The following is a 13,271-nucleotide window of genomic DNA, read 5'->3' as shown; positions in this document are numbered from 1 at the left end:
TTTTAGAATTTATTCTTCTTGCTGTTTTCATAGTACAGCAACGCCAAAAACTAGGTTACAGAGGGGATTTTTATTACTTTAATTAAAGTAGCTTATGGGTGTAAAATAGTCCTACGTCATCATTACATTACACTCACCACTGTTGTTATCATGTAATCTGGCAATGAAAACAAAATTTCACATTTGTGAAGTTTTTCGATACTCTTTTATAAGATCAAGCTAGTATGTCTAATGTAGCAATAAGGAAGAATACAGTACTTAACACTTTGAGCAATTGGGGGAAGAAGTGTTGATTTAGATTAACATTTGTTCTTTTCAGTTTGAAATGCTTACTGGTACACTACCATTTCAAGGTAAAGATCGAAATGAAACTATGAATATGATACTGAAGTAAGTATATCTTCTTACTTTTTGGAAAGTCAGAAAATGTAACTTTTAAACATGTTTTAACAGCTTGTTATAACTTCTTGCGCTTGAAAAGAATTAACCTAGAACAGGAACAAAGAAAGCCAAGCCCCCCCCCCCCCCCCCAAGGTTTAGATCACAGACTGTGCAAATACTGTTAAGTATCTGCAGGAGTATAATCTTAGGGATGAACTTGTATTTTCATTGTAGGCATATAATAAAGATTAAAAACAGTACAGTGAATTAGAACAGCATTATTTACCACTCGTGGTTATGCTGTCTTGCTACTGTTACGGCATACCTTATTTTGTAAGCTGTAGTTAATCAGGTGTTGCTTTGTGTATGTATATATGGAGAGTGCACTTACACGCTCGCATTTTTCATATTAAGTTACCTCAGTTACAACAGAAGCTGTCTAACAAGACAAACTGGGTAAACTGGTGATTAGTAAGTGAAGTTGTTGGGCAAACATGTTGTCATCTTCATTTGTGCTTAGCTAACAGAGAATTTCCTTTAGACCACGTGCAGAGCCTTGGGCCTTTGGAGGGGGTGATAGGGGAGGGGGTGATAGGGAAGGGGATGAGAGAGAAGCTCTGTTCTTACCAACATATGGCAGTTTGAACTTACCCTGAGTATGACTTTATAATGATATTACCTGTGAAAGTGGAACTAGATCACTAGCTTCACTTGGAGCTCTTAAGTTATACTACAGTCCTGCAGAGAAGAATTTCTTTCCTTAACGTAATTGTTTTCATAAGATAAGATTGGTAAAGTCAGTAAGCTTTTATATGATGGCTTAATGAGATACTTCTTGAGGCTCTTGCTTCAAGAGGAATATTAGCAATATTCAGGGGCAAGTAGCTTGGGATTTGGTGAGTCTCTTCTGGTGTTGATTCTGGTAGAGGTATCTTGGTGATAATGTACTGGTCACATGAAGATATCTTTGAAAATACCTATTCCTGAGATAATTGTTTTAACCTATTTTAACCTAAAGCTTGTTTGGGGGGCTTGGTGAGGTTTGGGTGTTTTGGTCTGGTGTGGTGTTGGTTTTGTTTTTTTTTTTTTTTTGTTTGGTTGGGTTTTTTGTTTGGTTGGTTTTTTTTTTTTTTGAAAACCACTCGTATAATGCATGTCTTAAAAGCTGATGAGTTAAATGTTTACATTCTGCAAGACTTTGGAATAGCTCTTTGATACATCAAATTGTGCAATGAAGTCTATGTAGACAATTTTTAGTAAGATACATTTCTTCCTCTTACTTGTTCTCTGTTTTCCTTTAGAGCAAAACTTGGAATGCCTCAGTTCCTCAGCCCTGAAGCACAGAGTCTTCTGAGGATGTTGTTTAAAAGAAATCCATCAAATAGACTAGGTTGGTTCATTTATTTGGATTTTTGAAATAAAAGTAGTTTGGTTGAGCTGATTATTTAAAGAAAGTAGTTGCTAGAGACCCTCTAGCTCCAGGTGGTCAGTAAGATTTGGGTTTAGATACCATTTCTTGTTAGCTTGGATTGTGACTTTCCTGGATTTCACTAATGAATGGTTACTTTCTTGGACCCCATGACTCTTAGCAGTGAGCCAAAGCTTTGACAGTGTCAGAGCAAAGAATATTGATTCTCTGTATTTATGGGCTTCTCGTACTCTGTTTGCCTCCCTGATGAGGTGTACGCTACTTATTTGAGTATTTTACATCCTTGGAATATTTCTGTATTTATAATTCTCTCAAATAACCCTGTCTATGCAATTTTTTAGTGTAATCTTCAAAGGCTACACAAAATTGTTTATGATACAGTATTTTCTTTGTTCAGGAGCTGGTTCGGATGGAGTTGAAGAAATCAAGAGACATCCTTTTTTTTCTACTGTTGACTGGAATGTAAGTACAAAATGATCTGAATGATAAAGCTGTTCTTAATTTTTCTGTGTTGTGTAGCCGTAGGTATTTGCATCTGAATAGGGCACAATAAACACTGCAATACTGCTGACTCTTACGTTCTGGCTTCTGCTATAATCTTACTTGGCATCTGGAACTGTAGTATCTATGGTATAGAGAGTATTAATTATATATTGTGTATTTACTTTTAGAATACTGCAACTCGATTATTTAAAAGCTTTAATTGTCTGTTAGAGCATCTGAAGTTGGGAGAGGATGCTGGCATTCCTTGTGTACAAGAATCCTTCTCTTCAGTGTCTGTCTAGTGCTTCCATGCAGGGCACAAAAACTCACTGTGACTGTAATTTGCTTTGACTTCTCTCTAGTTAGCTGCTGCACATTCCTATTTTATCAGTTGTATTCCGTTCACAGTTGAAATATTGACTCTGGTGCTCCAAGATGATCAGAAGTCTGTATGATTTCATGATTGCTTGCTTAAATTTTTAACAAGCACCTTGATGCTTTTACTCTGCAGTTCTCTAAGCATTTGAGACATGTTTCTGAAACATTCACAAAACTAAGATGTTCTATATTAAATCTACTCTGAAAACACTTCTTTGCTATAATGCCTACAAATGGATAGACACAATAAAGAAGTTGTTGCTGTGCTGACAGGAATACCTGTGCTGCTAGCCAATACTGTGCTCAATTGTTTCTTTCAAGCCTGTTGTCATTATCCTTCTCTATCTCTTCTATTTACTTCTGAGAAGGTGATTTTCTAGCTGTGTTTATGCAGCATCTACCATAGAGTGCTGATTAGCAAGTAGAGTTTTCAGTAACAGCAAAACTTCGCTGGTTTATGTGAGTATACTTCATAAGAGAAGGCAGTGTTGTTTATGGCTTGATTATCTACTTTTTTTTAAGAGACTGATATTGAGATAAATACCAGCAAGGAAGTTTGAAAGATCTGCAGTTCTAACTCTTTTTTTTTTTTTTTTTTGTTCACAATTTTTTTTTTATTTGACAGTGCTTTGTGTTTATTTCACTGTGGTGGTGTTGATGAGCACTTCTGTATTGTGTTTCATTATTTCTTTGGGATGAATTCAGGTCCCTCTCCCCTTTTTGTGAAGGAAGATTAAATGAAAAGAACTGAGGGGGGAAAAAAGTGGTCTGAAAGGATGAGAGAAACGCCAAGAACATGTTCTCAGAACTTTATGAACTTTGCATGGGACTTCGACATCACTTGACACGAAATTTTTTCTTCCATAACTGTAAATGGGACTTACTGCTGATTTGAGATCACTTGGGCAATGCGTTTTTCTAAAGCACGTTGAATAAAGGAGGAAAAAAAGGAGGAGCCATTGGTCTGCTTTCCCTTCCCTCCCCTGGACTTGGTTTAGTAGATTAGGAAAAACCTGGAATAGAGTTTTGAGAATTGGCAGTTCCTTGCCAAGAGGGACATGCCTGTCACTCATTAGAGGTCTTTGTCTGGGACCCAGACTAGAAAGGTAAAGCCTGTATTCCATATCTTCCCTTTGGGGTGGGTTTTTCAGGGTGGTGGCAAAATAGCAGTGTACCAGGTCTGATGATGATAGAAGGTATGATGCACTATGGCTGTTCCATGTTCTTCTGAGTAAGCCAAAGATGAACTAGTAATAAGTAGCAGTCTGCTGTGGTACTTGTAAAAGTGCAGATCTGTAGGTGAGGCAGATTCAGGAGGATAAGGAAAGAGCTGGCTATTACGCGATTTATTTGGTAACATTTCCTGTAGCGTTTCAAATCAAAGGTACATGAAAGTAACAGTCTTCTGTATATATTTGTGGGTTTCTACTTGCTATATATTATTCAGTCTTTCAGAAAACCGTGGAAGTTTCATTCACTCTTAATTATCTGGCTTTGTCCTTCTACTTCAGAAACTGTTCAGAAGAGAAATTCAACCCCCATTTAAACCTGCTTCTGGAAAGCCAGAAGATACCTTTTGTTTTGATCCAGAATTCACAGCAAAAACCCCAAAAGGTAATTGTGCATGGTTATAAATTGGTGAGGCTCATGGGACGAGAGGGGTCAAATTAATGTTACAACAAGAAGCTTACAAAGAGAAAAAGGCAATAACAAAATTAAAAGGAAAGCGTGCAACAGGGTTCCAGTACTTTGAAGGAGTATGTTGTCCTCAGTGGGCTTCTGTTCTTTGAAATATTCTGCTAAACTTTGATTCACTCACAACAACAAAAAAATAACAGCTGAATTATGTTTTCTAGTTATGGATTAAAGTCAGACATGCTTGGGGGGAAGGGGGGGGGTGTTTAATACTAAAAGTAAACTAAATTTGATTCCAGCAGTGATTATTATCATTATTAGTACTAAATTCTAAAACTAGTGTTACAATAATTTTTTAATTGAGGTGTTCCCCTCACTCCCCGTGCTGGATTTGACTTTACTTTTGAGAAAACAGTGATTCAAAGGTAGAGAAGGGTGGGGAAAATATGGAGTGGACTGGGGATCTGTACTACTAGGTCAGTTGTAAAGACATCTCAAATAGTTTCAGGAAGCTTATGAAAATTTATCTTTAAAATCACCCTTACATTATTGCGGTATGAAAATTTCCAAGTAACTGAACTTGGAAACAAAGACAGTTAAGTGCAAACACATTTATCGCTTACTACACTTCAAGTTTAACTTCAGGTTTTTCTTTTGTGAATTTTTTTCTTTACTGCTGCATCCAACTTTTAAAACCACTTGTCATGTTTGTCTGGAGGTTGTCTATAGTTCTAATAGGCTACACAGAATTATCAAGCTGTACTTATTGTGAAACTTCAAACAGTGAATTCAGAGGTGCACATAATATAATCTGAGGAAAATTTTGGTTCCAATTATTCAGTAGTATTACTAACTGAATATGCTTGTATCGCCTCACTTCTGCTGTGCCAGCAGCACATATACCACCGAAGCATTAAAAACTGTGGGCACTCTGCTTTGTGGTGCAGTCCTTGAACATAAGACTATGATCTTTATTTCTTTCTCAGGAGTAGTGTTGTCCAATAAAGTTCTTCCTAAAAACATGTATTTGTACGTTAGTTACTGCAGTGTTTTGGAGTTTTAGCTAATACCCAGGAATACTTGCTTTGTATGTTATTGAAAACAGATAAGTGACTAGAAGTCTTATTCAACACCTAGCGTTGCCCGTGTTTGCTTTTCTTCCCTCAAAATGTTTCTTCCCACATATCTCCTGAATATGAAAAATTAGCTGTGCTAGGATTTAGCCATGCTAATCAAATGTGTATGCCACTAGATTCTCCGGGAGTCCCGCCTAGCGCCAATGCACATCAGCTCTTCAAAGGATTTAGTTTCGTTGCAACTACTACTGTAGAAGATCATAAAATATCACCACTCACCAATATACTGCCAATAGTACAGGTAACATCTTATTTTTGGGGAAACTTTTTTGACATGCCAAAGATTGACCAGTATTTAGTGTTTACAGTCTGTTCTTTTTTTGGCTGGGGAGACTACTATAAAATGTGCGTTACTAAAATGCTTCCATGGGATATTCTTAAATTTTAAAAGTGAGTTGCTGTATTTCTGGAGACAGCGCAAAAGAGAACACGGGCAAGCAGAAGAACCTTTTGATGTTGGAAACAATATTATGTCAAGGAGAATCTTGTTGCTTTAGATGACGGCTTGTATGTGTATCTGTTTTAAAGCAGCTTCATGGAAACAGCGCACAGTTTACTGATGTGTACGAACTGAAGGAAGATATTGGTGTTGGTTCCTACTCTGTTTGCAAGCGATGTATACACATAGCTACAAATATGGAGTTTGCTGTAAAGGTACTTTGAATAAATGTCACTGTGACAGTTCTGAAATTATTGTGTAGTAGATTTGTAAACTTAAATGCATGAGTTTTCCAATTACTGTAGCTGTTTACGTGCTGTGAGAAATGAAAAATGTTTTCTTCATTTGTTTAAATTGTGTATTGGCTTCTGTAGCTGCTCTTTTTGTGGATAAAGCGTGGCCTTGAAGAACTGGCTGTGCAATTACGGTCTTGAAGCTTGAAAATACTGTATGATGATGAGCACACCTGAAATAAGAGCCACAAGGGTGGAACTGGGCTGCAGGGAAGTAGTGATGCTTCAGACAGTCCATTGCATTTCCTTGTCCATTGGAGCAGAATAGACTGCATTAATGATACAGTTTTAACTGGTAGCAAGGATAGAGCAAGAAATGAGTAAACAGTGGGATGTGGAGCTGGAAGATGAAGATGAATTAGTTGTGATTAGTAAGAAGTAATGAACTCTAGAAAACTCCTTATTCTGTTGTTGAAGTGAGACTATAAATACAAAAAAATCTTTATTAAATAGATGTTGTTTTTCCTGTTGCTATATTTTGCAGATAATTGATAAAAGTAAGAGGGATCCCTCAGAAGAAATTGAGATTCTCATGCGTTATGGACAACATCCAAATATTATTACTTTAAAGGATGTATGTACCTCTTTTTCTCCACTACCTCTTATTACACGGTAGTCAATAAATATAGATGTAGGGAGATTATTGGAGTTTATTACATTTCTTAGTAAAATAGAGCAGTACATATAGCAAAGTGTTGAGTGTTTCAAAATGTAACATTGTCCTGATATTATTTTTTTTCAAAATGCTGTTTAGTGATCTTGAAGTGAGAAATGATGTAAAGGTTAGAAATGTCATATTTCCTTTTATTTTAAATTAGTAGCTGATGTGTTGGTGATCTGAAAAAGCAGTTGCATGTTGTCCTGCATATGCAAAGTGCCAGCAGCTAAAAATTGTCAATGGAGGGCAAGAGCAATGGGGAGTGGTAGGGCTACTCTCCTCTTACAACGGAAGTTCCTAGACTGAAAAATTTAATTTGATTACCTCAGTGTCTCACAGAATGACACATAAGCTTTCTTATACTTCATGCTTTGCAGAATTAAATTTTTCAGTCCCTGCTATTTGTGCTTTACATTCATGTGTGAATAGGTGAACAATCTAGTCTGTACTTTTCACATTTATCAGGAGGTATAATTATAGATGACCTTTTTTAATATATACGTGGGTTTTTTTATATACATATGCACTGTTAACTTCTCATCAGGTATACGATGATGGTAGATTCATATACCTTGTCACTGAACTGATGAAAGGAGGAGAGCTGCTTGATCGAATTCTCAGGCAGAAGTTCTTCTCAGAACGAGAGGCTAGTGCTGTGTTATACACTATAGCCAAGACTGTGGACTACCTGCACTGCCAAGGAGTGAGTGATTTCTTCTATAACGTAGCTTCCTTCACATTTCGTAGAATTAACAAATGCCTTTTGTTATGTGCTTTGGTTAGCTTATTTTTATGGCTGGAGAGAAGAAGATTTCTGAGTATTTTATGACAAAAGTGAATAATATAAACAAGTCATCCTGTTATTCTGGCAGGCCCTTTTGACTCTACTTTTACAGTTTATGAAACAGCAGATATTTGTTCTTATGCTTGTTGGCAAATGGTTGTTAGTTCCAGTTGCATGAAAAAAGCCTACTGGCTCATATGATGCTACTTGAACTAGATTTTTTTGTTACTTGAAAGTTACATAATTGTAGAACTGTTAATAAGTATAATAATCTAAAGAATAGTTTTTATAAATTGCAAATTATATACAAACAAAAGTGCATGCAACTTCTAAATGATAGATTTTAAAATTTTTCTGTTTACAGGTAGTGCATCGAGACCTTAAACCTAGTAATATTTTATATACGGATGATTCAAATAATGCTGATTCTATCAGGATTTGTGATTTCGGATTTGCAAAACAACTTCGAGGAGAAAATGGTCTACTTCTAACTCCGTGCTACACCGCAAACTTTGTGGCACCAGAGGTATCTTAAGCTGCCATGTGTTTTCTCTATGCTGTTTTTGATGCATCAAGTACTTAAACTTTTTAGCAGTGCTTAAAAAAAAGAATAATTCTGCTAGTTTTCCATAAATATAATTATACATACTTTATAAACACTGGTGCATATGTTTATTATAACCTGCTTTAAAAATAGTAGAATCCACTCACAAAAATAAGATGTAAGCCTTTTGAGAATCTTAAGAGGTGGTGTTCTAGGAACAAGAAAGATTGTTGATAGTTACTGTAACTTGCGTATTGAAAAATAAATAATCAAACCTCTGAAATTATCTGGGGATTGACTTACCCTTCCATAGGCTGTGTAGTGGTTTTGATTTGGGGTGTTTTTTTAATACATGAAGTCTTTAACACTCTTTGTTTTATAGGTTCTCATGAGACAGGGATATGATGCTGCTTGTGACATATGGAGCTTGGGTGTTCTTCTTTACACAATGTTGGCAGGGTGAGAAATACTTCTTAGCTTTTTGTTTACCTAAAATTCCAGCACGCTGCATGCTTTCGTTAAAATTGTAAGATATTGCCTCACTGATTTGAATGACGAGTGGCAAAGACACTGAAGTGGAACAGGAAGCTATAAGTAAATGCGTGCATAAACTAGGCTTATCTTATGGATAGGTTCAAGGCTTCTCTCTTCTATAGTGCATGACTGGGGGATGCCAAAGACTCTCCCCGGTTTCCAGGAGAGAATTTAGTCTGTGAAAGTATGTGGCAGTTTTCTGTCTTCTCCTTCTGCCTCTTGTCCTCGCAATCCTAGTACCTTTGTAGTCCACCTTCTTGTATTTCCTGCCGCAGGCTTGACTCCTGGCCCTTTTGTAGAACACACTGGCTTTGTAATCTCTTAAGTTTTCTAAACCTCTGAAATTTCATTAAGCACGATGAAGCACTTCATGGCCGAATGACAAAATGTTTTCTGAATTCTGCCCTAACAGAAAAATATCAGATTTTTTTTGTCTTATAGATAAATACTATCTATTGGAAACTGTTCGTGATAAATTTGTACCTCTACATGTAAAATCACCACCAGCACTCAGATTGCTGTATGGTTTAAGTGCAAGTATGCAGATATTGGGCAGTATACTGCCTGCACACTTAAGAAACATTGTCTGAACAAAAGGTATGGCAGGTCAAAAGTATGAGGGAGGAATGGTCCAGCATTAATTCCTGTCTTTCCATTTTGTTCCTCTCAAGCTCATCAACTGAAAGATAGAACTAACTAGGTTCTTAAACCTCTGTTGATGATGCTGGTTGATCTTTCTTCTATCTAGAGCTTTCAGAGTACTAAGATAGGATGCATGAAACTAAATTATTCTTGTTTGCAAGCTAATTTGAAATCTAAGGGGTATTATGGCGTAACTACTTAATCTGAGTTAAGATTTGGGTTTTGTAGTTAAAACTAACTTCATACTAGCCAATGACCATAGGAGATACCAGAACACTTGATGTGGCTAGAAGGTGCGCTGAAGTGATTCAGATTGATTTTTTCAGATTTGCAAATTTAGATCTTTTGAGTTCATTGCAGTAGGATTTGTAGAAAGTAAGCCAAATTTACAGGAAACCCTGTAAACTGTTACAAGCCTCCAAACCCAATGATTTTGTCATTTAATGAGTAAGGAACTATCATGAAAATTTTCTTGTAGCTTTTTCCCAAATGATAATACGTGTATGTTGTGCTCATTCTCTGTAATTAAATGCACGTACCCTAAACACGATGTTACTCCAGCATTATTGGGCCATTCTGCTAGAGTACTGTCCAGGTTTGGGTTACTTTACATGCTCTGGTAATCTAGCATAATTTGTGTTTATGAATCACTTCTATTTAACTTGAAAGTCTGCACTGATTAGAATGCATTATTGAGATATTAAATTCAGACATCTTTTTAGTCTGCGGTTCCTGTTTATTCTAGTTGATTAACCACAATCATGGGGAAAATAAAATAATATAGTTTCAAACATGAAATGCTGATGTAAGTAGTATGTAAGAGTATATAGTGTGTTTCTGTCGGCAGTGGGATATCTACTCAAAGACTCACAAGATTTTCCCAATTTTTTGCAGCTTCTTACCTATAACAAGGTGTCGTTTTGTTTTTTCTTTCCACAGCTATACTCCATTTGCCAATGGTCCTAATGATACTCCAGAGGAGATCCTGGTACGGATAGGCAGTGGGAAATTCTCTTTAAGTGGAGGCAACTGGGACACTGTTTCAGATGCAGCAAAGGTGTAAATGTGTTTTGTTATTATATTTTTGTAGAATTGAAATGAACATTTACTGAACTTTATAAAGTAGACTAGTCTAACGCTGTAGACTAGCATTATTACCCTCAAACTTTATTGCAGTGAAGGTCACCTAGTCCTACCTCCTGCTCAAAGCAGGGTCAGCTATAAGGTCTGACCAGGTAGCTCAGGGCTTTATTCAGTCTGACTTTAGAAACCTCCAAGGGTGGAGACTGAACAGCTTGCCCAGGCAGCCTTTTCTGCTGCTTGACTGCTGTAATGAGGAAAAAGCTTCTCCTAATTCCAAGCAAGAACATCTCTTGTTTTACTTTGTGTTCTGTCTCAATTCCTTTGACCATGCTGACTACGGGAATGTCAGTCTTCTTGGATGCCAGGTCACACTGGCAGTTCAGGTTGTTTGCTGTCTATGAAAATGTCTCCATCCTTCTTAGCAAAGCTCATCCCCAGCCAGTCAGTCCCTACCCTGTACCTTAGTGACAATTTCTTCCTTTCCAAGTGCAGGACTTCGCATTTGTTCTTGCTGAATTTTGTATGGCTCCGGTTAGCCCATTGCTCCATCCTGCTTAGGTCCCTTTGGATGGCTGCCCTCCCCTTGAACTCATTAGCTCTTTCCCCATGCCTCCACTTTGGTGCCCCAGTGCAGCCTTAGCAAGAGTGCGCTCTCTTGCTCCCTGCAGGTCACTGATAAAGATTTTAAATAAGGTAGGTCCCCGTGTAGGCTTTTCTAATCATCAGTATTTTTTTATTCCTTGTTTTTATTGGACCAAAACTATGTGTTTTATGTGATTCCTTCCTTAAATGGAAGGATGACTTTTTGCAATTATCTGTTAGTGCTAGTGGTTAACTAGTCTTGCATAAATAGGTTAACTTCTTTTGTGTGGTGGAATTTCTTAAATGTTCAATGCTGAAATTATCAGGTCTTTTATCTTTGTTAGTACTTTCAGCAATTAAACTAGTACTTGAACCACCAAATATATCTGGATACTTTGCCAAAAATTTTGATCAGCTTGATTATGCAGCTGTCCTTTTATTTAAAGACTGCATCTCTCATGGATTACTGTATGTGTTTTCTGGGTTTGGTGTTGGCCTGGTCTGTAGGTATCTTAGTCACCACTGTTACCTTTTATAAAGCTTGGCATTAATATTAAATCTTTTCCTGATCATTTGGAACTGCACTATTTGTTCATTTCAGTAGGAGTGATTCAGAATACTTGTTGGCTGATGCTGTCTTAGCACAAGTAATTCACTTCTGTATATTTAAGAATGCTTAACATTTTGTACCTAAAACAAAGGGAACATTCTGTCAGCTTGTTCATATTTTGTTTTCTTTCAAGCTATTCCTGTCTCTGTTTTGCGCCCTTCCCACCCAGCTCTTCTTTTGACCAACGTTGTAATTAGTAGCTTATTGCTAATGCTTCTAAACAGGCAAAAACAAGTGTCCATTTCTGTTGGCTTTACTCATTATATAGCTTCTTGAAGGAAAAATTCTTTGATGGTATATCACTATACGTGAATTCAATTGTAATAGGTACTCAGCAGACCCCAAATGTATAGTATGAATGAGACATTTGCAAATAATAGCTTTCTTCCATAAAATGTCTGATAAATTTTAATAGGATTTCTAGTCTTTTAAAGATTATGTAAATAATAAACAAACTGAAATATGAAACACACAAACAGCAGTAAGTTTCTTTACAATAAAGGCTTGCTCTGTTAAACTGATTAAATAGTACAACACATTGTTTTCAGACTTCCATGGTGTCAAGGCACAGAATGATCCAATTTATCTGCTGGTTTTTGTGTGTGTGTTTCAATTGTGTTAATCCCTGCCACATAGGGTACTTTTTTCATTGCTTCCATAATTAATGCTTTAAAGTCTATATAAGATTATTTTAACTGAATAATATGTGTGGGTTTCATTTTTATCTAGGACTTGTTATCGCATATGCTTCATGTAGATCCACATCAGCGGTATACAGCAGAGCAAGTATTAAAACATTCGTGGATAGCCTGTAGGGACCAGTTGCCGCATTATCAACTAAACAGGCAAGATGCACCACATCTAGTAAAGGTAAAACAACCTGAAGGCTGAGTGTTGCTTGAGCTGGTGGACATGCAGTGAATTGGGTCACTTTTAGAGCTACAGGCAGAACTCTTTTTTTTTTTTTTTTTTTCTTTAGAAAAGAAATCAGGTCTCTTGTTTTTCCTAGAATGTACATATGAAAGTTACATAAGACAAATATTGGTAAACTAATTCCTTTAACCTATGTGTAAAGGAAGACATTTTTCTGGGTGTTTCCTTCTTAAAGATTAAGGCCATATAGAAACCTGATAAAACAGTTTTCTGAGACTGAGCCTTCCACAGGTCTCCTAGCATTCTTATTCAAGAATTCTTTTGAGATTTGTTTCTGTGACTGGCTCATACTGTGCTTCCTAACATAAATTAATAAACTACGTTACGCTTCTTCTGTTGGTATTTTATCTGTTTGTTCTGTATCTCTTTCTGACTTGTGACACAAAAACATTCTACTGTATGCAGACAGCTTTTAAGTTGACTTCATTAGTATTGTAGGATTCAAAAAACAAGGACCTGTGATAGCCAGTCTTAATTGTGTTGTCTTCATAAGTCAGGACCTGAATAGCCACTTATGTGGCTGTATTTGATAAATTGATGCAAATGGTACTTGGAAGATACTGATTCTGACCCACATTAAAGGGTTACTCCTGCATCTAAGGTATGTGAAAGAAAAAGAAATGTCAGACACCCATGCTTAGAAACCTGCAGGATTCAGCAATAAATGTTGTTTTCAAAACAAACTTCAGAGAACGTGCATGACCTGCCATAAATCCTGTTTTCTTTA

General features: G+C 36.6%; 1 protein-coding gene across 1 annotated transcript in view; it reads left to right on the top strand.

Moving 5' to 3' along the window:
- The window catches only part of RPS6KA6 (ribosomal protein S6 kinase A6), a 40,566-nt gene that overhangs the window by 24,458 nt on the left and 2,837 nt on the right, over positions 1-13,271 (top strand). Inside the window, exons 10-21 of the mRNA XM_082488431.1 lie at positions 320-390; positions 1,683-1,771; positions 2,208-2,272; positions 4,183-4,285; positions 5,559-5,683; positions 5,974-6,096; positions 6,659-6,748; positions 7,377-7,535; positions 7,981-8,142; positions 8,543-8,619; positions 10,276-10,393; positions 12,341-12,481. Of these exons, the coding sequence (XP_082344557.1) occupies positions 320-390; positions 1,683-1,771; positions 2,208-2,272; positions 4,183-4,285; positions 5,559-5,683; positions 5,974-6,096; positions 6,659-6,748; positions 7,377-7,535; positions 7,981-8,142; positions 8,543-8,619; positions 10,276-10,393; positions 12,341-12,481 (1,323 nt within the window). The remainder of the gene's footprint in view (positions 1-319; positions 391-1,682; positions 1,772-2,207; positions 2,273-4,182; positions 4,286-5,558; positions 5,684-5,973; positions 6,097-6,658; positions 6,749-7,376; positions 7,536-7,980; positions 8,143-8,542; positions 8,620-10,275; positions 10,394-12,340; positions 12,482-13,271) is intronic.

The sequence above is a fragment of the Vanellus vanellus genome (genome assembly GCF_965231255.1).
Source record: "Vanellus vanellus genome assembly, chromosome: 10".
Classification (NCBI taxonomy): domain Eukaryota; kingdom Metazoa; phylum Chordata; class Aves; order Charadriiformes; family Charadriidae; genus Vanellus; species Vanellus vanellus.
This window is presented reverse-complemented; position numbering and strand designations above follow the sequence as displayed.